At 33.6% G+C, this 27,083-nt stretch overlaps 1 protein-coding gene across 1 annotated transcript in view; it reads right to left on the bottom strand.

Moving 5' to 3' along the window:
* LOC105325916 (protein bicaudal C homolog 1-A) overlaps window positions 1-27,083 on the bottom strand; it is a 294,873-nt gene that overhangs the window by 203,647 nt on the left and 64,143 nt on the right. Inside the window, exons 4-6 of the mRNA XM_034458287.2 lie at window positions 26,737-26,816; window positions 20,207-20,368; window positions 10,690-10,743 (exon numbers count right to left, since the gene is read on the bottom strand). Coding sequence (XP_034314178.2) covers window positions 10,690-10,743; window positions 20,207-20,368; window positions 26,737-26,816 — 296 coding nt within the window. The remainder of the gene's footprint in view (window positions 1-10,689; window positions 10,744-20,206; window positions 20,369-26,736; window positions 26,817-27,083) is intronic.

Here is a 27,083-nt window from a genome sequence, read left to right on the forward strand (position 1 = left end):
TAAACCTGCATCAAACTTGTGTCAGCCCAAGAATTGTCCAGAGGCCAACGTCTAAACAATTTTAAAGAATCAGAAATATGTCAAATGCTTGCATATAAGTTAAACCATATATTATAACATTTGAACTTTGGTGAATTGAAACTGTTTTCTTTTGTAAAATTGGACCCTCTACCCCATGTGGCTCCATCCTACTCCTAAATAAAATATGATTTTGCTACCTGATGATACTTCACACAAGTAACAGCTTGTGTAGAAGATATAAAAATAAAATTTCTCTTTATATTCCTATGTAAAAATTTGACCCCCCCCCCATTGTGGCCCCACCTAACCCCCAAGGACCATGATTTGAACAAACTTGAATCTACACTATCTGAGGATGCTTTCACACAAGTATCAGCTTTTCTGGCAAAATTGTTTTTGAGAAGAAGATTTTTAAAGATTAACTCTATATACTCCTATGTAAAAATTCGACACCCCCCCCCCCCCATTGAGGCCCCACCTTACCCCCAGGGACCATGATTTGAACAAACTTGAACCTACACTATCTGAGGATGCTTCCACACAAGTATCAGCTTTTCTGGTCAAATGGTTTTTGAGAAGAAGATTTTTTAAAGATTAACTCTATATACTCCTATGTAAAAATTCGACCCCCCATTGAGGCCCCACCTTACCCCCAGGGACCATGATTTGAACAAACTTGAATCTTAACTATCTGAGGATGCTTCCACACAAGTTTCAGTATTTCTGGTCAAATGATTTTTGAGAAGATTTATAAAGATTAACTCTATATACTTCTATGTAAAACTTTGACCCCCCCCCCCCCATTGTGGCCCCACCTTACCCCCAGGGACCATGATTTGAACAAACTTGAATCTACACTATCTGATGATGCTTCCACACAAGTATCAGCTTTTCTGGCCAAATGGTTTTTGAGAAGATTTTTAAAAAATATCACTAAATTTTCAATAAATCCTAATTATTTCCCTTTACAATAGGGCGTGGCCCTTTATTTTAACAAACTTGAATCCCCTGGTCCCAATGATGCTTTGTGCCAAGTTTAGTGGAATTTGGCCGAGTGGTTCAGGAGAAGAAGTCGAAAATGTAAAAAGTTTACAGACAGACAGACGGACGCCGGACAAAAAGTGATCAGAAAAGCTCACTAGAGCTTTCAGCTCAGGTGAGCTAAAAAGACAAAAAATCTCCATCTGGATGTATTTATATAAATATATTTTAGAATTTTTAATACTATTAATTAATTAATAAAATCTGTAAGGATTACCTCCCTTACTTTACTTGCCATAACATCAACAGTTACTTCACTTTTCAAAACAGTTTTAAAATCTATTTAGTACTATTAATTTATTAATAAAATTTGTAAGGATTACCTCCCTTAGTTTTCAACATCAGTGTACAATATATAGAATAAGGAAAATGAAAACTGTCATAAAATCATAAAACTTCATTTGCAGGGGTATACCAAAGAGGGCTACAATATTGCAGCTTAGTGAAACGTGGTGGCTACAGAGGCTGACCACTGGAAAAACACTGTTGTATTCCAGACACACCGAGGAGGAAGCCCATCAAACCAAAGGTTAAGGGTCTACATTAACTTTTTTTCCTACCTGTCCACTTTACTTGCCAGAACTTCAACAGTTACTTCACTTTTCAAAACAGTTTTAACATCTATTTACTATTAATTTATTTATAAAATTTGTAAGGATTACCTCCCTTGGTTTTCAACATCAGTGTACAATATATAGGATAAGGAAAATGAAAACTGTCACAAAATCATTAAATCTTGTCTGATCTTAATAAAAATTGCAGGTGCACATCTTGAGATGGTGTTCAACATATGTACAAATTTTCAGACTGTTCCATGCAGTAGTAAAAAATTCTATAGGGGGACAAAATTGTGTCTACAGACAGATGGACAGAGGGACAGACAGAAAGGTGATTCCAATACACCCCCCTAAGCTTCGTTTGTGGGGGTATCATTATTTTCAGCTTTTAATCTATAGTTCTGAATTTCTATAATAAAGTCATTTATCATTAAGTTTTCCTGCTATTATTATTGATTTCTAGACCTCTCAATCAACTGTGCCAAGCCATCAAAGACAGATCAGGAGAGCAATTACCACACTTAAGAATGGAAAAGCAGCAGGACCTGATGAGCTACCAGTGGAGGCCATCAAAGCTGACAAAGAGACAGCTGTTAACATCTTGTACAGCCTTTTTAAGAAGGCTGTAAAGAAGCATTCTTATTAGGCTGCCAAAGAAAGGAGACCAGGCGGACTGCAATAACTACTAGGAAATTATGCTCTTGTCAGTGCCTAGCAAGGTCCTCAACAGGATCTTTCCCGAGAGGAGGAGGAGGCAGAGGACCCAAAGCTCCGGGACTAGAAGGCAAGTTTTTGACACAAAAGATCATGTGCTGACAAGATTGCCAGTTTGCTTATCATCACTGATATTGAAGTCTCCTTTCTATACTAACTTCATTGACAATGAGAAAGCATTTGACACAGTGGACTAAGAGACATGGTTGAAGATACTGAGGCACCATAGAGTACCCAAGAAACGTGACACCCTGATCAACATTCCAAGGCATGACATGCAGGTTTGCTTATGCTGGCCAGAGGTCTGATTGTTTTGAGGTCAAGAGGTTTGACATGAGTTTTTGCTGTCATCATTCATTTTCTTTTTGGTTACTGACTGGATCATGAGGATTACCATATAAGGCAGGAACAGTGGTATACAGTGGACAGTCTTCATGCAGCTCAACGATCCTGACTTTGCTGATGACCTGGCTCTCCTTTCACACAACCAGTCAGATGCAGAACAAAACAATTCGCCTAGCAACAAAATCAGCAGGAATAGGGCTCAAGATCAACTTAATGAAAACAGAACTGATTAAGATCAACACCACTGCCCAAATACCTGTCATAGTTGGTGGTGAGCCTATCAGAAAAGTTGAATCTTTCATCTACCTGGGGAGTGTGGTGGACACAAAGGCGGGCACAGAACATGACATTATATTCAGATTAGGCAAGGTAAGATCTGCACCTACCATGCTAAAAAACATCTGGGCCTCAAGGAACATTTGCACTTACCAAAATGTGGATACTCAACTCCAATGTAAATACTGTATGGAGCAGAGAAATGATGAATGTGACCATAACAACTGTCAGAAAGATCAAAACATTTTACAACACCATTTTAAGGCGCATCTTCAACATCCACTGGCCTAAAAGGATCACAAAAGTCCACTTTGTGAAGAATTTTGAAAGAGAGCGGGACAGGAGCCAATTGATATACAAATAAGAACAAGATATCTGTGAGCCAATGCTCACTAGTGATACCCCCGCTCTGATGTGAATATGCAAAATAAGCAAAGTCGACATTTAACAGAAAGCTGGCATCCGATTGGTACAGAAATATATCCCACAATATGGCATGCCTAATCAAATAGTGTGTTAAAATATCAAGCAGCTGCGATAAATAGCTGCTGAGAAATTTTTGAGGAAAATTTTTAGAAAATTTTGGCTAAAATAAACAAAGTACTCATTTAACAGGAAGTTGACGTCCGATTGGTACAAAAATTTATCCCACGATATGGCATGCCTTACCAAACACTGTGTAAAAATTTCAAGCATCTGCGATAAATAGCAGCTGAGAAAGTTTTGACGAAAATTTGTTTGAAAATTTTGGCTAAAAATAAACAGTCATTATTTAACAGGAAGTTGACGTCCGATTAATACAAAAATATATCCCACAATATGGCATGCCAAAACAAATAGTGTGTAAAAATTTCAAGCATCTGTGATAAATAGTTGCTGAGAAATCTTTGACGAAAATTTGTTTGAAAATTTTGGCTAAAAATAAACAAAGTACTCATTAAACAGGAAGCTGAGGTCTGATTGGTACAAAAATATATCCCACGATATGGCATGCCTATACAAATATTGTGTACAAATTTCAAGCATCTGCGATAAATAGTTGCTGAGAAATCTTTGACGAAAATTTGTTTGAAAATTTTGGTTAAGTCATCATTTAACAGGAAGCTGAGGTCCAATTGGTACAAAAATAAATCCCACAATATGACATGCCTTAACAAACACTGTGTAAAAATTTCAAGCATCTGCGATAAATAGTTGCTGAGATAAATGCGACAGAAATTTTTGTTATGGCCGGACAAACAGACAGACAGACGGACAGACACACAAGGGTAAAACAGTATAACCCCTTCCTTCAGAGCGGGGGTATAAAAAGAAATGGGACTAGATTGGACACACCCTAAAGAAGCCAACATCCAGCACCACACATCAAGCTTTGTCATAGAACCCACAGGGCAAAAGGAAGAGGGAACAAAAGAGAAACACCTGGAGGCAGGATAAGGAGGCAGAATCGAAGGCACAGAACATGATCTGGAATGACACAGCAAAAGCAGCCAAGAATTGAGTTCATTGGAGGGCTGTTATTAATAGCCTATGTTTCTCATGAAACAACAGGCCTATGCAATTCAGTTTAAATGAAGAATTTTTCAGTACAGCCAAACTTGTTTATAACGACACAGGTATAATGAATTTACAGCTATAAAAAATTATCATGCATGTCTTGGAAAGTTTCTTATTTAAACCTATTGGAAATTGCAGTTCAAGTGAATTTACAGCAATAATGAAGTAATTTTCAGACTCCCGCAGGCAAAATTTTAACATATCTTATCATTTATATAACAAATATTTTCCATTAAAAGTTAATTGAAAATGCATGAAACTTTAAAATGCATATGAAAAATTCTAAAACTCATATATTATACTGACATTTTTGTAAATGAAATCAATATTGATTTGATAGTTTGAAGCTATTTTTTCATAATAAATAAGATTTCTTACAAATTCCCTATAACCATATATTGAATTACGGCTATAGCAAAGGACTATGTGCGGTATTATGCATTTCTTGCCCCCAAAATTAAAGTTTTATTACAAGCTTTAAAAAAAAATTGGAATTTAGTTGAAATCATATTGAAAATAAGGGTGTAAAATTTTATCACCAAAGTGACGTAATAATGTAGAAATGACATAATGAAGATTGCCTTATTTTGATAAATTGATGTTTTGGAGCAAAATGTGGGTGTTTTCAGATGGTTTTTTGACTGGGAAACATCGAGCGCAGGCTTGCTCAAGTACCATTTTTTTTAGTATAACGTGTATAATTATCTGCAAAACAAGGAGCCACATCGCTCCCCTGAGCAACAATGACTTTAAATGGGCGTTCAAAAGATAACGTGCCATATGACCCCTAGGTAGAATAACAAAAAAATTTTTGTAAAGTATTCAATTTTACACTTATTTTTGCATACACGTAATATTTGACATTGTGCCTTTATGCATTACTATTTTTACCGAGAATAAGAAAATCCTACGCAAGATATAAAACATAACATTTGGTAGAGGTACACTGTTAACTTCATATTCCCTATATTTTCGTTCTTCCCCCCCCCCCCCCCTTCCCCAACTTTATAAAGCTATCAAAATATATGAGAGGATATAGGTTCATTTCTTCCTCAACCATTTACTAGTTATTGTATTTATTTCTTCCTCAACTATTTACTAGTTATTGTATTTTTTTTTAAATATTTTATAATAGTTATTGTATTTTATTAAAAAAAAATTCCTATAGATGTGAAGAAGATAATTGTACCTCAATGCGCTTAATTCCTTAAATTAGAAACATTCAAAAATTTAAGTTGTCTTCCCCATTATAATTAAACGACTGTTGTTTACCTGACGTTAACACATGTGTCTTTTATAACCTTACTCACACTTGATTGATGAATACACTGGAATGAAAAATGTGGTCACGTGACATGTTTAAGAGCTATAAAAATCAATGTATTGACAGGCATATCACTCTATTTTACTAAGGTCCACCCATTATTTTCATCTTTATTAAAAAACAACAAATGGCTACAAACCAGGCTGATTTTCCGCTGTAATATTTTCTTAGGAATAGTGATAATGCCTATATCCCCGTAACAGAAATGTGTCAGAACTATGGAAACTGTTTTAACTGTAACTTAAAAATTATCAAAATTGACGTAATTTTTTGGTACAAGTATTTAACGTGTAACATGACATTTCTAATGATCAACCAAAATTTCAGCATCAATAGTAGAATTATAAGCAAGATACAGAGCTCACAATTCTGCTAGGTTTGAGTCATATTTTGTTCACATGAGTTTATTACATTCAGATTAAGATTTTTAGCTTGGTATTTCCTATTCAGCATTTAAAATGAAAAAAAAAAGAATGGCCACAGATCTGTGTACCGTATTTCACGGAATTTAGGTCGATACTTTTTTCCCCTGACATGTGGACCTCGCCCTATTCATCGCTTCGCCCAATTTATGTTTTTTTTTTTTTTGGTTGGAATTTTGCAAAAATTTATGCAACCCTCCAATAAAATTATGAGTGTTTACTATAATACTGCTTGAATTTCTGTGTAAAAATCGTATGGATTTTAATCAATATACTGTAGTAATTTACCATTTAAACAAAATTAAATGTAAATAGATTTATTTCTTCTTACATTTCTTACTTAGATCACTGACTGAATCATTAAATGCTGTCATGCATTTTGATCGTGTGCTTACGATAAACAGGAAATCGATTTCCCGTGGTAAAAGTAAAATGAGAACCGTACAAAGGGTAATTATGGGGGGAAATATCGTCGGGAAGAAATAAAAAAAAAAAACAATTTGTTTTCATAATAGAATACATGAACAAGTTTTTTTCTGTATATTCAACATAAAACTTTCGATGAAATTTTAGCCAGGTGTCTCTGAAATCAGTCTGGGTAGCGCTGACTTTGTTTATACACAGTTGAACTCTCGGCACGTGCTACTCATGCCTGCAGGCTTCAATAAGATCAGATCGAGGTTGACTCGTGTGTATATACACAGTAAAAAGTCACATAGAGACACAGGGTGGCATGTGCTACCGTAGTCATGCCTCCAGGCTAGGTAACTATCCCCCGGTTAACACCAGTTTGTACACATGGCAGGGAAGTAATAAAAAACGATCTTAAATTATAACCGGCTGTACTGAATTATTTGGTTTGAAAATTTTGACGCAATTTCAGACATTTTCTTACGATGTTTTCAAGAAATACATTTTATTTCCCTTTTGTTTAAAACTGTGAAATAAGATTAAAGGCTACTATATGATAACGTTATTGGTTTAAACCATTTATTCATTAGAACTAGCGGTAATTTTTCGACCAATTCTTCGAAGTCGACCTATTTATACTTTTTTTTATATTATGGCTAAAAACGGCCTCCTTCGCCCAATAAACCGTATCGACCTAAATTCCGTGAAATACGGTACATTGAATTGAACATTGAATTGTGAGCAAACCTCTGTATCTTGCTTATAATTTGAAGATTAACACTCAACTATGGTTAGTATAAGAAACATGCACTATAACAAATAAAGAGCACAATTTATTTTTCAAAATGTCTATATATTTCCGTTTGCAATATTAAACTCTGTTTAAACTGAATAAACTCGAGAAAATTCTGAGCATCGCAACAAAACACATTGCATCAATCAAACATTACGCAAATGATCACATCGAATTACGGATAGAATGAATTGTATTTTAGTACTTTGTTAATACATCAGATTTTGCTTAATTTGCGCAGGTACAGTACCGATCAGACCCAACCTAACACCAGAGTTAAAACCCCAACTAAACCCTGGGTTTACTTTTTGGGCTTACTTTGGGTTTACTTTTTGAAAATTTGGGTCCACTCGGGGTTTACTTTGGGTTTACTTGGATATTGCTTTTGAGGTCAACAGTACGCACTAAAGTGTGAAGCAGACCCGTCTTTTATTTTACCATCCTATTGCCTGTAATTTCTGCCCCTTGTATATTTCGAATACACAGTTAGCGTCTGTTTTAAGGGGTATACTTCTAACTGGGTTTAGTCTCTGTGTTTACTCTGGGTTTACTCTGGGTCCACTCTAGTAAACCTGAAGTAAACCCAGAAAGTAAACCCAGGGTTTAGTTGGGGTTTTACTTTCTGTTAGGCTGGGTGTGATCGGTACTGTAAACAGTCAACTGTCTGATTTACCAAAGTCTCTGTTTGATTTCATACGTAATTATTACAAAATACAGGCGATAGTTCCCAGGTTATAAAACGAAAATCAAAACAAGCTAACACCACGGTGAAAACTGTCAACGCTTTGAAATATTTAACCCTAAGGCTGCTGCATTAATTTTCGCCAAGATGGCCGCCACTGCTGAATTAATTAATCACAATTAATGGTAATTGACCATCGAGTTTTAAAATCATATATCTCAGCAACTATTTATGCTACAGTTACCAAACTTATATTTAAATGCAAGAGAAAATGTTGAAGATTTCAATGCAATGCTCATTTTCTTCATTTAACTTGTATTTATCAATCTAGGTACGTTCAAATGTGAAAATCAATTAAAATCAATGCCTTTTATTGTTCCATTCTTCAATTGTCATATTTTAGAACCCAAATGACTGTAAAAGTTCCTTAGTATATGAATAAGTCATACATTGTTATTCATATCATTTTTGAACATCGGGTAAACAATTAATAGGTCAAAGTAACTGAAAAATAAAGAAATACATCAAACACTTTATCAATGTTTTTTAATGTTGGTCTGATTCACATTCTCTGACTGCTCACGTCTCTCGGTATAGATGTTGATTAATTAAACAAGAATTTCCATAAACATATCATTAAAAAATAATTAAGAAACGATAAAGGTTCATAATCCTCCATTTTAGCGTTTAATTTTTCCTCTCTGGTGAATGGGATATTCCATGGCGGTGGATCAACACGCGACCAGCCTACCTCGAGATCGGCATCAAATTCTTGGTCATTTCTTGGCACAAAGTCCATCAAAGACACATAAATCAATAATTCAACATCTTCTAAGTTATGTACTGCAGGATTAAATCCATCAAAAGTATTTACGTCTTTGCTATCACTGTGAAAAAAGTTCAAAACTTTCGTCTCGTCACTTCATTCTACGTTCGCCATTTTGGCTACAAATTCAAAACATTTCTCGGAAGTTTACCGCTCTATAGTCTTTATTTTAAACTCTTGAAAACTCTAGAAACCTTCCGAAAACATCAATTGACCAATCAAATTTCATTCCTAACAATAGCCATCCTGTTTTTGTTCAAAGCGAGCCTTGGGGAAACCTTAGATAACTCGCTCTCGGAAAAACGACAATAGTCGCGCGTAGCAGTGGCGGACCTCAAATTTCGGCGCGACAATAGTCGCGCGTAGCAGCCTAAGGGTTAACCTCGATCAATTTACTTCACAAAATCAGCACCAAAGTATTTTGCTTGTTTCAAAGATTCCCTTCACACGTGAACTGTTGCACAACAAACAAATTCATCTTTGTCAGATCAACCAGTTTATCATACGTCATGGCTGCTTTAAACAAAGAACTTCCTTTTAGAAATATGGAAAAATTACATTCCACTCGTAATCAAACTGACTCGTACCCAAACAGACTTGTAATCATATTGTCGATTAAAAAAAGACTTCATTTATAATACTATGCCTTCCTTCAAAGAGTGAAAAGAATTTATAAATTTGTCAAGCTAATTAATCGTTTTTTAAAGAAAAGATTGCATGTAAACAGAAATTTTCTATCAAATTTTGATATACCATAGGGGCCTCTTTTGCAAACTTATGGGAGATGACAATATATATTATCAAAAATCTACATTCATTTATCTCATATTTTTTTAATTATTGTAATTATATCAAAACGTTACCTTAACAGATATCCTTTTACATTTACAACCCAAGTATCATTGTTTACGACTGGACTGTTCGGGTACAAATCGGTTTGGGTACGACTTCACTTGACTCCGAATGGAATACCCAATCCGAAGCTATAAACCAATTGAAACATGCATTTTCTTTATTATTATTTTTGTAATAACTCAGATTTGAAACAAAATTAGCCCATGGTTTTTGCAATTTATATTTTTCCATCCATAAGGATTATTTAGGCTAAATTACGTTGAAATTGACTCAGTAGTTCTTGAGAAGAAGATTTTTAAAAATGCTTCCCCTTTTTCTACATTTTCGAGGTTCTCTCCGCTTTGAATAAAGATCAGACTTTTATTTCTGCAATTCATATTCACCTTAATGCTTTGTGCCAAATTTGGTTGAAACTGGCAAAGCGGTTCTAGAGAAGCAGTTCAAAATGTAAAAAATTTACAGACGGACGACTGACAAAATGTGATCAGAATACCTCACTTAAGCTTTCAGCTCAGGTGAGCTAAAACATAGGTTAAAATCTATTTCAGCAGACCTGCACTCTATATTTCTGCATGCAAAATATAAAGCAAAAATGAGAATATCTTCGTTTGTTTGCACATTTGCGAGAATCAGGTCATTTGGATGACGTCATAGATAAACAGCGAATGCGCAATGACAACTAAAAACAAGATTAAAGTGATAGGCGTCCACTGTACAATGATTTATGAAGATTTGATTTTTATTCGATACTATTTGAAAATTGGTTAAAATCGGGGGCAGATATTTGACCAAACCGCATATAGTCCTTAGCTATAAATAAGTTTTACTGTATGTCATAGATTAAAAAGAATAGTTTTTTTGTTACCCTTATCTGAGCTCTTGCAATCTCCACTCCCACTGGTTCACCAGCTATAGATACCTGCAATAAACAAATCAAAACTACATTTTTAATATATATATAATTATATTTACATTCTACTGTGTTTTTCCATTAAATTCCGTGATGTTTAAATGCCTCTAAATGCAACAAGTAGTCAAAGGTCAAATTGACGAGTTTTATAATGACGTCACAAACGTTGTGCCGCTGTAAACTGCAACGTCACAAGCGAAAATCAAAGTTCACGCTTGTGGCTGTTACTGTGGCTCTTCCATTAATATTAACTTACCCTTAGGATAAGATGGGAATTTTAAGGTATGAATCACATTTGCAGACAAGGCAAGAAGTTAAAAAAAATGTAAATATAAGCATTAAATCATGATTTTTTGAAGTATACACTCTCATAACTGCAGCGGTGTGTGCATACAAATTTTCATAACGCGCTAACGCGCGTTACTCAATTTGTATGCACACACCGTTGCAGTTATGAGAGTGTATACTTCAAAAAATCATGATTCAATGCTATAATATACACACACTAAACACACACACATACAGTTCCTGAAACGTGCTAGTACACCTCATAAACCAACCGTACCATTCCTGCAAGAAACGAATCGTACCTTTCACAAAATGAAATGTACCATTCAAAAAGCGTACCGTTCTGTTCACAAAACGAACTGTACCGTACAAAAAGCGTGCGAGATCATTTATGCAAGACTTGCCTCAAAACTGCCAAAAAAATACCTTACCATGCAGTAAGCGTGCAACTTCCATATACTGGTTAATGACCTAATGCCTTTTGATGAATACCCTGACCAGAGAAGTTTAATATTTTGCTAGATTTTTTTAATATGGGATTGGATAACACATACTAAGATCTAAAACTGTAATTTTTATTAAAACAGTTACAAAAATGTTTTAATTCAATTTCCTATGTTAGACCTTAATCATTTCTTTGGTTTTTACTTGCATCGAGAGAGAGATAGAACTTGTGTGTTGATTCTAATAAAGTTTTACCACTGAACTATATTATTTTGCTTAAGGTTTCAATAGTCAGTCATTTGAGTGGGATTTTATTTCAAGACTCCACTTGCTTCACCTGTCAATCAGTTTAATTAAGACAGTACAGATCATCTCATGCACTGCGTGCTACTTGGCTCGTCCTACAAAGCTAGAAGAAAATTATCGAATGAAAACGTTTTGTTTTCTGTTTTCTTAAATCCTTATTTAACAGAGTGTTCCTAATTGAAATCATTAAAGATTAATTTCCTTCCAACTTCATGATTATAACTCATGTACTGGCGATCTGGGTCTCTTTCCCTCGCTGTCATATCATTTTTATGACTAGATAGATTCTTGATATATTTATCACTTCAAACATTCATTTGTTGATTACCAGGTATATTTCCGTGTCCTGTTTACAACAAGTATGTGAGTAAAAAGGTAAACAAGAGATGTTTGTGAAACACCTATGGCCCCCTCCCTTGGAAACATCCACAAAGAAAATGAACATAAACTGCAAATAACTGGAATTTTTCTATGTCCAAGAGCCATAATTCTGTCGAAAATTGCTCTATCATACCCAAAATCAAACTTGACCTAGATATTATCATGATAAACCTGTATACCAAATTTCATATCAATATGTTCATCTTCTGCGGAGAAAATGAGCGGAGACTGCAAATAACTGAAATTTTTCTAAGTCCAAGGGCCATAACTCTGTCGAAAATTTCTCGATCGTACCCAATATCGAACTTGACCTAGATATTATCATGATAAACCTGTATTCCAAATTTCATTTCAATATGTTCATCCCCATGTTCATCCTCTGGGAAGAAAATGAGCGGAAACTGCAAATAACTGGAATTTTTCTACGTCCAAGGGCCATAACTCTGTCGAAAATTTCTCGATCGTACCCAATTTCGAACATGACCTAGATATTATCATGATAAACCTGTTTACCAAATTTCATTTCAATATGTTCATCCTCTGAGAAGAAAATGAACGGAAACTGTTGGTGGACCGACCGACCGACAGAGAGCAGCAAAGCAATATGCCCTCCCTTCTTTGAAGGGGGGCATAATAAAATATAAACGGTTAGTCAGCATTTGTAAAATGTCAGTTAAATCGCATGCATACAGTGAAGAACCGGTACTTGTCCAACAAAATGATAACTAGATGCTGTCATTAGACAGTAATACCTGCACCAAGTGGCACACATATCATGTCTTATCTTGAAAATCATGATGGATCTACTACAAACGGAAAGTACACTTATGAGGTTCCAAGCCATTTATTTCAGCCTTTCTTCAAAAAACTTGAACAAGAAATCAGTGACTGTAAATCAGGGAAAGGATGCGAGGTCATAAACCAGAACAGCACCCAATACTTTCCTGTATCCAGAGTCTTCTTCCTTAAACACAGACCAACACTTTTCATGCATCATCTTACTCCTTCAAAAGCCAGGCTCTTGAAAAATTATCACTCTTCTCCAGAAGGCATTTTAGCATTCAAAACAAAACTCTATGATCATGCCAACTCTTCCATACAAATGCAGACCTCTAAATTTCTCAGCTGAATACAAATTACATTTTCCCAATTAGGTCATCTGATATTTATTCTGTGTCCTGTACATAGTGCTAGGTAGTGTGACTGCAGCGCACTATTATCAAATTCAAAGGACCCAGGATAACAACTCAAATTTATTTATTTTTTACAATATTTTAAAATAATTTTCCCTTCTGTTTTTCTTTAAAGTTCTGAATTTTGTTTAATTTACTGATTAGCATTAGAATGTCTAAGTTATAAACCAGCGGAAACTCTTGTAGTTTCTTAAACTGCTAGGGAACGGCGTAATGCTCTATCTCAGTATCAAGTAAACTTACTTTTTCCATCAGAATAATTTTTCTTTATACCTTGAAATCATAATTCATTTTTGCCAAAGTTTTGTATCTCAATTTCTATTGCTATTTATTTTTCTTTTCTATAAGTAATCAATAATATGTAGTTACGTTGTGTCACATGTTGATTTCTTGTGGTTTTGCTTACTGATTGATCATTTATCATGCCTTGCCCTATGCCCAAATTTGCAGATTCCAGGTCAACATAAACCGATGCCATCCTTTCTCCAATGCCATGAACACCTTTGATTTAAGCTATAATGGAACTCCTATTGCAAACATGGGATGTTATAGCTCTTTTGATATATATTTAGACGGAGGCTGTTTATCAGCCTCCGTATATTGTGATTGTCTTGCCTGTGACGTCAAATAATGAGTATTCCTTAAGCACCATCTAGCGGTGGACGAAATAATGAATAATTATGAGATTCGATGAATAAACATGGTGTGCTTCTTTGTCTCTGTCGTATATCGTTCGCATTTTATCAATTAATTTCCCGTGGAGACAATTCTCTCATTACAGCCCCCCCCCCCCCCGCAAGTGATTTGGGAAGTCAGTGTGTATTTTACAAGCTGATAAGAGTGTCGCGCATGAAAAAAAATAGATAGAATTGACCAAAAAATCTTTTATTGGATGCAAACAATAGCCATGATATAAATCATTAAAACCGGTACCATATAACTGAACTTGAGTTCTCTGCAAATTCAAAATAAATAGCAAAATAAAGTACATGTGTTTATTGTGTCCATAGTCTTAACGAACGAGAGAGAGAGAGAGAGAGAGAGAGAGAGAGAGAGAGAGAGAGTTCTTTTGAAAAAAAAGAAGTATAAGAATTAAACTTCACAAACACAGTATATCAATCTTTAAATCAAATTTAACATCACAAACAGTGTATAATACTTCATTGTTAAGTATGCTTCCTTTCTCTTTATTTGAAATCAAACATCACAAACAGTGTAGAATACATGTACTTCATTGTTATACATTCTTTTTTTCTCTTTGCTAGAAATCAAACATCACAAACAGTGTAGAATACCTATACTTCATTGTTAGGCATGCTTCCTTTCTCTTTATTTGAAATCAAACATCACAAACAGTGTAGAATACCTAGTATACTTCATTGTTAGGCATGCTTCCTTTCTCTTTACTTGAAATCAAAACATCACAAACAGTGTAGAATACCTAGTATACTTCATCGTTAGGCATGCTTTCTTTCTCTTTACTTGAAATCAAACATCACACACATTGTAGAATACTTTATTGTTAGGCATACTTCTGTTCTCCTTACTTGAAATGAAAACTATTAGAACGAAACTTTTTTCCCGTATCTTGGAAAGAACACATGGTGCACCTCGCGCGTTGATTTGAGTTACAGGGGTAACACGTGGACTCGGACTGAAACTGCTTGCTGGATTCAATCACATTGTACTATATTCTTTTGTGGATAATAATTTTATGAATATATAATATTAGTATATTTCAAATGAATGTACGTAAAATTACGCCTAAAACGCTCTCTCGCTCTCTCTCTCTCTCTCTCTCTCTCAACGATCATAATAAGAGAATATCTAGATCGACGACACTCATTAATCAAGAAATCCCTTCTATGAGATTGAAAAGGAGAGAGGGAGGGGCTGTTGTACAGTTAGACAAAGTAGTTTGTGGTTTAGAGGTTATCTTTTGTCTTGAACAGGTGTGGAAACTTCTAGGATATGGCGTTTTCTACCTTGAGCTTGCAAATCACTATACACAGGAAATAATATAGACTTAAACTAAATATACACAAGAAAAGAAATGTGTACATAAATAGTTTGCATTGTATTTTTCAAGTTCGAGTTTTATGCATTTAATAACATGTACAGTTTCCCATGTTGTTTTGTGATGCAAAATAATTTCCTTCTTCCTTTTTTGTAAAGAATAAACACCTTTGAGTATTAATATAACAAGCTTATAAGGTTAAAATAAGAGAACAACACTAATTATTTTAATATTATCTACCTAACTCTGATGTCAACCTGAAAAATATCCTCGCGACCTTAAATTGCCATAATACCAAACCGCTTCGCGAATATTTCAACATGATAAGCAGTATGCACGCTGTTTTTCCTTAAATAAAAAAATCATAAAAATTTTCATTAGTTTAATTTCCTCCGAAATGATGCCTCTGTCTATCAGTACTTTCAGTACTTTGATTTTTTGTCATGATGGAACTCCCTACTGGTGGGATGTCATGACTTATTGTTTATCATGATGGAACTCCCTCAGGGGATGTCATGATCATGAACCAGGTTGCAGTTTTCCCAGATACTGTAGAAATTCTTTGTGGCGACGTCCACTTGCTGCAGTTCCTGTCTGAGGACATCAAATCCAATGAACAGTACAAATTAAAGAAAACCAAGTGAAAATCGACAAACCAATACAGAACCAATACAAAGACTTTCGTGATTATGTGAAACATGACTTATTCATTTCATCCAATTATTCCATGGACTGATGTGACATTTATGATGCTGTTTTCAAAGAGACAATCTATTTTCATTATGAACAATGTAAAGTGAAATAGCATCCTTTAAATTTTATATCTCTATTGTTCAATGTATGTGTTTACTATTTTTCTTATGCATTTTACATGCAAGTCTTGATTTTTTTTCCCCTCCTTTTTTCCATAATGGGCCCTTGTATATACATGTATATAGTAACTATACTTTAAAATTCATTCAATTAATAAGAAATCCATGCACACACTTAGGAATTGATACTTTTAAAGTCAATTTTTCCTGGTTTAGTCATTTCTTAAATTTAGGATATTATTATCTATACTGACCCTATGCCTTTAAGTTAATGATATTTTCATAAAAATAATTGACCTGCTACATGTATCAGATAATATACGTTGTTAATATTTTTTGCATATAAAAAAAACTTTTATCACTTGTTTTAGGCGTAGATAAATTAATAGTGTGTTTCCGGTTCCCCGACCGACCCTAAAAATATGCCCCGACCCTAAACATTTTATCGTCGATATATTAATCCGGATATCAACGATTCCAGTTTTACTTTTAGAAATTCCAATCTTAGTCACTTCCGTGTTTGAGAAAACACATACCCTACACCAATTTAAAGATTTATTTTGACAGTGATTTCTTGTGGAAAATGGCATCGTGCTTTCCAAGCACATTGTTGGCAATAACAATTAGAAAGTGTCATCACCAGGGGGGTAAAAACTTGATGACAACGGTAAAAAACAATTCATCATTGCCTTTTAGCAGAAAAAAATAAACTCATCTTTTCCAACTTGTTTATTGTTGTTGAAGTGAAAAAAAAAAAAAATGTTTAAATAAAATAAAATGTTTTTCCTACCTACCTACCCTATTTTTTTTCAAGCTGGAATAGGAAACCCACTATTAATTTATTTTGGCCTTACCAAGTATTTTGTTCATCTCAAATTTTTAAGTAAGTTTTTGAGTAAGTTTATGTAAAAATTGTAATTGTGCGCTGCACAACACATTAGCTACAAGACGTCAACAACTTTACGCATGGAAAAAAGTTCCTTGAAGTTTAACAACCTGTGATAGGATTATATTTAGCATGGTCACATGTCAAGCACATGTTCGTCTACAGCTTAAGGAAAACGCAACGATAAATATGATTGGTTGTATTCGTTTAAGTATCATTCGGAAAGTGTCTGTGTTATTCATAATGATGTGGGGAAAAGCTAGTTCGAGTTATAAATACATATAGTCATTCTGATTGGTGAAGAGAAACACACCCCAAGAGCGCGGTGTATATAAAGTCAGGATTTGCCTTCGTCCGCCAGTTGACGTGGAATCTTCTCTAAGTTCTCTAAGGTTCGAGTCAACTCACTTCCCTGGGTAGATGGGTGGGCCCCAGTCTCCGTGTCCCGTCTTGGGCATTGTCTCGCTAAGCATTTTGTTTATTGTCCCGTAAATTTCCATTGTGTAGCATGCTAGGCGTTTTGTCCGTGCTAAGTGCGTTGGCATTAAGTTTGGGTTACTTGGACTTTTACTTAACTTTAAGGCAGGCTTACATTTACGTTGTAACTTGGTAAGGATGGTGATAACGGGAAGTTTGTATAACTGTATATTTGTATATAACATTTGCTCATTAATAAATCTATGGATCCATAACAAGTGTTTTTATTTACACATATCTGGAACTTGAATAGAGTTGGTGTGATTTTGAATTACTTGTAAATATTTGACCGAGTGATTGAGCGTTGATATAAATTTCATGGACCTCTTGGTATAAATAAAAGTAATATCCATTATATGATTACATTGGTGCCGTGACGTTATAATAACCACTATACGATTACAAATCAAACATTTCATTTTCGAACATTTTTTAAGAATTCATGAAATATAATTGAAACAACATCAAATGATTCACATTTACAACTCAACATTTTTCAACTGAATTATTTCCTTTTTCATTCTACATGTACGTCAATCAACTGCATAAACCTACGTAATGTTTAATTATGACTTCACATCACGTAAGACTCCACACAGTGTAATATCAAAAATTAATCCCATGAGTGATATCCACCGCATATTGAGATAATCATGTGATAAAAAATAATCTGTTTTGCAGGCAGGTATATTTCATAACAAATTGAGTATGTAGGCCTAACTACATCTGCTAAAGCCTAGACATATTGTTTATAATAAAAATGAAAATTATCAAAGACATCAACTATTTTTTTTTTTTGCCAACTTGTTATAGTTTTGCTTTAGATGGAAGTATGTCATTTTTTTAATCTTCAAACACATAAGAAAACTTTGCACTCATTTCTGCGGATTTATTGATAGCAAGATTTGTTCGGCTCCTTAGAATTTTGCAACTTCCAGACGTACAAATCCATAGATGGCTTTCGAGCGAAAGACGCCATAAAAAAATAAGTCGAAATTACACCATCCTACCCTATATAAACATTAGGGCCCTGTCCTAACACAAGAACCCCTGACCCAGGGACTATAAAATTCATAATTTTGGAAGAAGCACTCTTCTTCATCATAACTAATATGTACTTCATTCATCGGATTAATAGTCAGAAGTAGAGGAGAAGATTTTCAAAGATTTACTGCATTTACTTAGAGCCCCATCCAAACAGCAGAATCCTTGAGCCAAGGGCAATGAACTTCACAATTTGGAAGAGGCACTCTTCCTTATCATAACTTTGTACTTATAAGTTATCTGCTTAATATTCTGGAGCAGATAAGATTTTCAAAGAATTGGGCCAGCATTTTTTGAAATTTTGATGTACAAACCTGCCGACCCAATTTTTTTAAAATTATTTTTTTACTGGCCTTAATGCATATGAACAATACATGTATGTGCTTGCATAAAAAAGAAAACCTTTCTCTTTTAAACAAGCATAATCTACTATATTAACACAAAATGGCAGCTTCTGGACATGTGTTCTATTTTTAAAAATAAAATATGTTGTTAAAGAATTATTTTTTTTTTTCATGACGGAGAAATTTTTCAATTTTATTTTAATTTTTTTCCCCTCCTCCTCCCCAAACATTTTGAAAAGCATTACGTAAACTTAAAAATTAAAAAATGCTGGCCTTAATGCATTTTCACTATACAATCATTAGAGCCTGCCCTAACTCAAGAACCACTGATCCAGAGGCCATGAAATTCACAATTTTGAAAGAGGTAAGTCCTCTACCTCATCATTACTATGTACTTAGTTTATCTGCTTAATATCTAGAAGCAGAGGAGAAGATTTTTGAAGAATAAGAGCCCCGCCCTAACACAAGAACCCCTGACTTAGGGGCAATGAAATTCACAATTTTTGAAGAGGCACTCTTTTTCATCATAATTATGTACTTAGTTCATGGGTTTAATAGCCAGGAGCAGATGATAAGATTTTCAAAGAATTAATGCATTTTCACTATAAAATCATCAGAACCCCACACTAAACAAGAACCCCTCATCTTGGAGCCATGAAATTCACAATCTTGAAAGTGAGCTTATATAATGCTTATTATAATCATGCCAGCAGTTATACTGCTTGATGTCTAAGAGTAGAGAAGTTTTTTGTTATTATAGTTTACATTAATTTTAATGGTTTACCTCTACCCATCAGGGCCCAGATGGGGCAGGGGCCTTGAATTTCACAATTTTTAGACTTCTTCACCCAAGCTAAATTTGGTTGAAATTTGTTAAGTGGTTCAAGAAAAGAAGCTATAAATGTTCAAAGTTCATGCTGACAATCGATTAATGACGACGAACAAAAACAGATAGCAGTAGGTCATTTGAGTGACTCAGGTCTGACTAATAAGATCTCCTGAGTCACCCAGGTGACCTAAAAATATACACAAACACATATTCTGACACATTTAGCTTCTCATATGTTACAATATTGAACATTAAATCTGATGGATAAAGATCATTTACCTTGACTGTATGCCTCTACCCATCATTTATGACATTATGATGTCATTTACCTTTATTGCAAGCCCTTGAGGCAGGGCTAATGGTAAATTCTATCACAAATGGATGGACAGTATTGTCTAATAGATTTCTATATACCCACAGACATTAAATAATTGCTTCAAAGGATACGTACCTGATTGCTTTTCTCTTGGATACTGTTACCCCTGTTTGAATCTGGAAAATGAATGTGACATCCGGTCTGTTGCATGACTTTCTTTATATTGTTGCCTCCTTTGCCAATAACATGTGAGTGATCAGTATAAGACACATCCATCTTCAGTGTCACTCTGTTTATCTGTTTAGTATTAAAAATCCATATATTAAACCAGTTAACATTCAATTTATATTGTATATATACCGTATATCTGGTAATTTTCGTGATGATCTAATTTTTGCAAATCGCAAAAAATAACTAACACAAGTTAAAAATGTATCAGATTTTCTTGCAAATTTTGTGACACACGAAAAAAAACGGATAAACGGTAATAAGCATAGTTTGATTTACATTTTAATTTTGTGAGCGTCTTGTGTTTACATATCTAACTTGGCAAAATTGAGATGGGAATATTCTTAACGAAATAGAAATGAAACTAAATTAAAAAAAATGAAACAAAACAAAATCTACCAAATGAAACAAAATCTAATGAAAGGAATGAAACTTACTCATACAAATACTCACTTTTTCATTCCATATTGAAATACTCATAGGTAGTTGCATATGATAATTGTGAAACTGAATGCCTAAACAGTAAAACAACAATCAAAAAAAGAGAGAGGAAAAAAACCATAAGAAATACTAAAGTGAAGTATCATTGTACATGTCACATCTAAAACTGCCAGATGATTAAAATCATTCCATGGAGACCATTGCTTTTTCAAATTCTTCAATTTCTGATTTCTAAATACAAATAGACTTTTCAATCTTGTATCTTTGATTTATATAGAGCCCTAAAAATACTGGTGTCTTTTGTTTTAAACATAAAAATATAGATTGCTTTGCATATAAGATAACAACGTTTAGAATTCTGTTCTCCCCATTAAGGGGTTAAACACCAAATAATACATCACAAACATCACAACTAACATTTTTGTAGCATTTATCATGTATAAGTATACTAAGTGAATTGCATAGAGGTTGTATTTTCTTGCATTTGCAAAAACATGTTGTATAGTTTCAGACATATCATTACTAAAAGTACAGCAATCGAAGGTAGTAATGTTGATTTTCTTAAGATAATATTTAACAGGAAGAATTCTATGGAGAATTCAATATTGTAACCAGTTAAATCGTTGGTAGTTCTAAAACATATTTTAAAAACATCCTGTACACAGAGATCATTTGGCAAAGTATTACATAGTTAAGCATTCCATTTGTAAGTGACTGTAGATACAATCATTGTAGTTTATATATATATAATATAAAGAGAGGGACAGACAGACAGACAGACAGACAGAGACATACAGGTGAATCTCGATAACTCGAACTTCAGAGGACCATGATTAAACTTCGAGCGATCAAGAGTTCGATAGATCAAAAGTTTTTTAAAAATCCAGAAAATTTTTGTTACGGTCATTTTGGTTCTAAAATTAGTAGCCAGAAATTTATATTTATAACATGGAAGGATAGTCTGACATGATTTCAATTGAGTTGACCCCATTTTGACCCTGTAACAATTTCATATTAAATTTGTGCATTAATATATACACATGTATAAGTAAGTTTAGAGACTTATCATTTTTATATGAGTTATAATAGGAAAGAAGGGGTCTTTCTTTCCTAATGTATTATAATGCATCAAATACAATGTAGGCCATGACCATATGGGATTGTTCTGACCCCATGAAACAGGAAAATACAAAATATCTTCTTATGTCATTATGATGCATCAAATGGTGTAAAGTACATGACCCCCAGGTGTTGTCTTTAACACCCCCCCCCCCCCCCCCCCCTATGAAATAGGAAATGATGATACACTGTATATTTTGATAACTTTTGAGATCCTCATCCCTAAACCATTTAATTTATTCTTGCTCTTTAATTTGTGTCATTGCGCATCAAATTATATATAGGTTATGCCCCCTCGGAGACACCCTGACATTCTAGAACTAGAAATAATAAAGTATTTTAATTATCTCATTCATATGTAGTGTTTTATTCATATGTAGTGTTTGATCCATATGGGTAGTTCCTAGCCTAATGATGACACTGCTTTGTTTAGGAGACTTCGTTTACAATTGCCCCAAATAGGCGGATACACATGCATTCTGCTAATATTTTAGTCCCTGAATGAAATTAAAATTTTTAAAACTTTATTGCACATATATAGGACAGCCCCAATTATATCCCAAAGATGACGTAGCTACTCCAAAAGTTGTAAGAGGAGTTCTGGGAACCATACTTTTTTTTGCAAAAAAAACCGTCATTTTTTGTTCCCCACTGATCCCCTTAATAAAAGAAAAAAATTCTGGAACCTGATCACACTTCAATATGACACTCCCAATCATATTTTAGAAGATCATTGGCTACTGCAAAAAAAATCAAAGGCCTGAAGGGCCACAATGGCGTCGAGTAAAAGTTAATTTGAAGAGTAATAACCTAAATAATTTTTTAAACAAGTGAAAAGCTGTCAATGTGACAGCAAACCAGGTTTTCTTTTATGCGAACTGTATCCATAATCCATGTCAACCCATATCCAGTGAAATGGAGTATCCCATATGCAATATTTTGCCAAAAAAGACTTAGTTCAAAAGCTGGTATTTTTTTCATAAATAATCAGAAATAAAAATCTAAGCAATATGCACACCTCTGATACATGTACAATTAATCTGCAAAAGAACAACTTTCTATCTATAAAACTGTAGGAATAGTTATCCGTACAATGAGGATACACTATATGCATTATTTTGCCAAAAATTGACTAAGCTGGTATTTTTTTCACAAATTATCAGTAATCAAATCCTAGCAATACGCACACCTCTGATATATGTATAATTGATCTGCAAAAGACCAACTTCTTATCTTGAAAACTGTAGGAGGAGTTATCCGTACAATGAGGGTACACTATATTCAATATTTTGCCAAAAAAGGACTAAATTCAAAAGCTGGTATTTTTTTTTATAAATTATCAGTAATCAAAATCCTAGCCATACGCACACCTCTGAAACATGTTCAATTGATCTGAAAAAGAACAACTTCCTATCTTGAAAACTGTAGGAGGAGTTATCCGTACAATGAGGGTACACTATATGCAATATTTTGCCAAAAAAGGACTAAATTCAAAAGCTGGTATTTTTTTCATAAATTATCAGTAATCAAAATCCTAGCAATACGCACACCTCTGATATATGTTCAATTGATCTGAATAAGAACAACTTCCTATCTTGAAAACTGTAGGAGGACTTATCCGTATAATGAGGGTACCCTATATGCAATATTTTGCCAAAAAATGACCAAGTTCAAAAGCTGGTATTTTTCCTAACTTATCAGTTATCAATTTTAACTTTTTAAAAACAAAAAATAAAAACAAATACATTAGTCAACTTTAAAAAAAAAATTAGAAAATGTTTTTTATCACATAACTAATAAAATTACAATTCATTACAAATTTGCTCACCTAATTCTTAAAAAGTTTTGAATTTCAATTGAAAATCTAAGTTTAGAAATATCTTAGGAGCTATAAATTTTTTAAATTTTTTTTTCTATTCATATAGAAATAAATATTAAAATTATGATTATGTTTAATTCTATATAATATATATTGTATACTGCTGATAACCACTCTGTCTCTTATAATTAATTTCATCTAAAATTCACAAGGGTCCAAATGACACAGGCCGAAAAGATCAGGGGTAGATAAAATAAAGCACCCATTCTCGTTGTTTACAAAGTGAAAGTAGTTCACTAGTTGGTTTAAAATAACTTATGTTGTAGATATACCTATCGCTCGATTAGGAAGTTTTGTTTCTACAAGATCAAACATTTGTGCATTGTCAATTTTTGATATGGATACAAAATAATCTATTTTGCAGGCTGGTACATATCATAACCAAATTGAGTATGTAGGCCCAGCTATCGCATGTGTCAATATATACAAAACATATTTCAAGAGATGATTTGTCTACAGTTGAAAATGTAGGAGGAGTTCGAGGAAAAAGGTTTTTTGTGAAAAAATCATTTTTTACCAATTATTTGACCCCCAGAACTACCAGAGAATTTTTGAAACATTTTTACAAAACAACATGACACCCTAATTCAAACTCAAAGTATTCAGTTTGCTGGTTTAGACTGCAAGATCTCATAAACTGATTAAGATTTAAGATTTTCACATCTGCGCATCCATGATTATGAAATATCTCTCCCTCTCTCTCTCTCTCTGTTATAATAATCAGTTTATTTAGACCAAATATCTCATTTGTCCGTCATCCGAACAAATCGTATTTGTCCGAACACATCGTAATTCATCCGAACAAATAACTTATTTGTCCAAACAAATAAGATTTACTTAATTTTTCATCTGGCCTTTCCACGCCGCCATTAGGTTGTAAAACATAGATTCGTTAATTTCTTATCTTGAAGTCATACAAATAGTAGTTTTAAACAAGTGTCAAATATATGAATTTATATACAGACCCTAAAACGTACTTACTACTACACCAAAAAAGCGTGCAGCCTTCGTGCGAGAAACGTTTCGTGTAAACCGTTTAGCGTTTCGGGCAAAGCGTGCAGCGTTTCGGGCAAAGCGTGTAAATCGTTTCGGGCAAAGCGTGCGAGAACCGTGTGAAACGTTCATCAGATTTCATTCGGAACTCTCTGACAATTTAATTGTTTCAAAATAGCGCTCGTGTTAAACATTACTTTAATTGTGATTGGCAAAACTCCTTTGAGATATTCTCGTGATAAAAAACTATAAGAAATGATACTTATCTTTTTACAAAATTGAATTAATTTTTAACAAACAAAAGAAAAGTACGCATATTGAAAGAAGTTATTGAGACTATTCGGCTGTGTACAACCAGTACACATAACCAGTACACATAACCTCGGACATCGGGTAAGACCTGCACCTGGCTGAACCTGTCAATCAAACTCTGTGTATTCCTTTTCATTGGATGGTCACGCGTCTCTTTTTTTTTGTCAATAACCAATGAAAATTTAATGATTTCAAGGTAGTCGGAATCAGTATTTGGTTATGCACACAATTTCAATGATATCTTGAACAAAATTAAATGTAAACATAAAAAGAAAATATACTGTTCATTTCTATGAAATGCGGGAAGTAAATTCTTCTGAATCCCGATTAAAAATATTTCTACAAGTTATTATTTTGATTATTTAAACACTGATAACGGAAAACAACAAGTAATTAACACACTGAACTTTTCCTTAAATGTCATATGCAATTAAATATTATGGGAATCTATATGTATGGTCCTTATTCAAATAGATTATGATAGATATATTGAACGCGTTATGCGGGGCGCCGGTTATATATACGAGTATTGAAACAAAAATCTAAATCATTTTTTATTTTTTGTTCTTTCCGAAATCCGAAATAGTAATGACAACTTTCTTTATGGTTTAATCCATTGATTTTTTTCTGTGATATTATGTACGGAACATTTATTTACGCAAATGATTCGACATAAAAAAAAATTAATCAGTTGTTTAATAGCATTTTTCTAACTTATGTGACTAATTTTATTTTATATAACTTTCAAAATTATCAATGTAAATAATTAAAAGTTTTATTTACGGTTAGTATTTTTACATCGTATTCTCTGAAACCAATAAAAATATTAATGTGAAAAGAAAAAACAAATCCCGCCGAATACTGAAAAACCGATTTCAGTTTGTACTCATACAGATTTTATTTTTGGTATTGAATATTGTGTTACGGTAACTTCTTTCTCTGGAATTTTTATTATTTACGGGACTAATAAGAATTATGGATATTTCTGTTGAGCAATAAATATATTTATAGAAGTAATATTTTTGGCTAATTCTGTGAATAAATATTTTTTTGCTTTAACTATAAGTACCAAATTTATTTAATTAATCAATTCAATACTTATGTACATAAATGTTTCTAATATCAGTATTTCTATTATTTCGTGTTTTCTTAAAATTAATTCTTACTAACAGAGTCAGGGTAAAAACCCGAGAGGACCCGAATCAATCAGGATAAAAGCGTGTCCAAAGCGTGTGAAAAGTGAGTAAATCGTTTCGTGCGAGAATCGTTTCGTGTAAACCGTTCAGCGTTTCTAGTTAATCGTTTAGCGTTTCAGGCAAAGCGTGCAGCGTTTCGTGTAAACCGTTCAGCGTTTCGTGTGAACCGTTTAGCGAGCGTGCAGCGAGCGTGTGGTGTAGTAGTACGTTTCAGGGTCTGTACAATATCGACGAAGCTTCAATATTACTTGGTTAATTTTATTATAAAGATGCACAACCAAAGCAGCTTTGTTTTTACAATAAAGAAGCACAACCATTGTTTGTGAAAAATTTAGAAATTCAGTAAATTTTCAAAAATGGCATTATGTAAAATATGGTATGCTGATTCCTCAAGAAGAGGAATGGTGGCCAACTCTATGCAAAAATATAGTTTAATCTTATATCTCAACATTCTTTCAAAAATCACACTTTTAATATGAATACACTTTTGAAAATACCTTTGTATCAAGTATTGACAAAATTTGATCTTTTGCATTTTTCACATCTTCTGTGAGTCCAATGATTTTGATATGAGGATCTGAAATCAAATAAGAAAACATAAGTAATCAAAGATTACAGAACTTATTTATGTGCAGGAGGCCACTCTTGAGGTCTCTCTATATCATTATATGATACAAAAAATGTAAAGCCAAACTATTCATACAAAATGATACATTGGCAATTTTATAAACATAGGTAATCACAGATTACAAAGCTCACCGAGACGAGACATCACCCTTATAAGACTTCACCTTTATGAGACCACCTTTATCATATCAAATGAAAATCATACTTTATGATCTTG

This window comes from Magallana gigas, chromosome 7, assembly GCF_963853765.1.
Source record: "Magallana gigas chromosome 7, xbMagGiga1.1, whole genome shotgun sequence".
NCBI classification, from domain to species: Eukaryota; Metazoa; Mollusca; class Bivalvia; order Ostreida; family Ostreidae; genus Magallana; species Magallana gigas.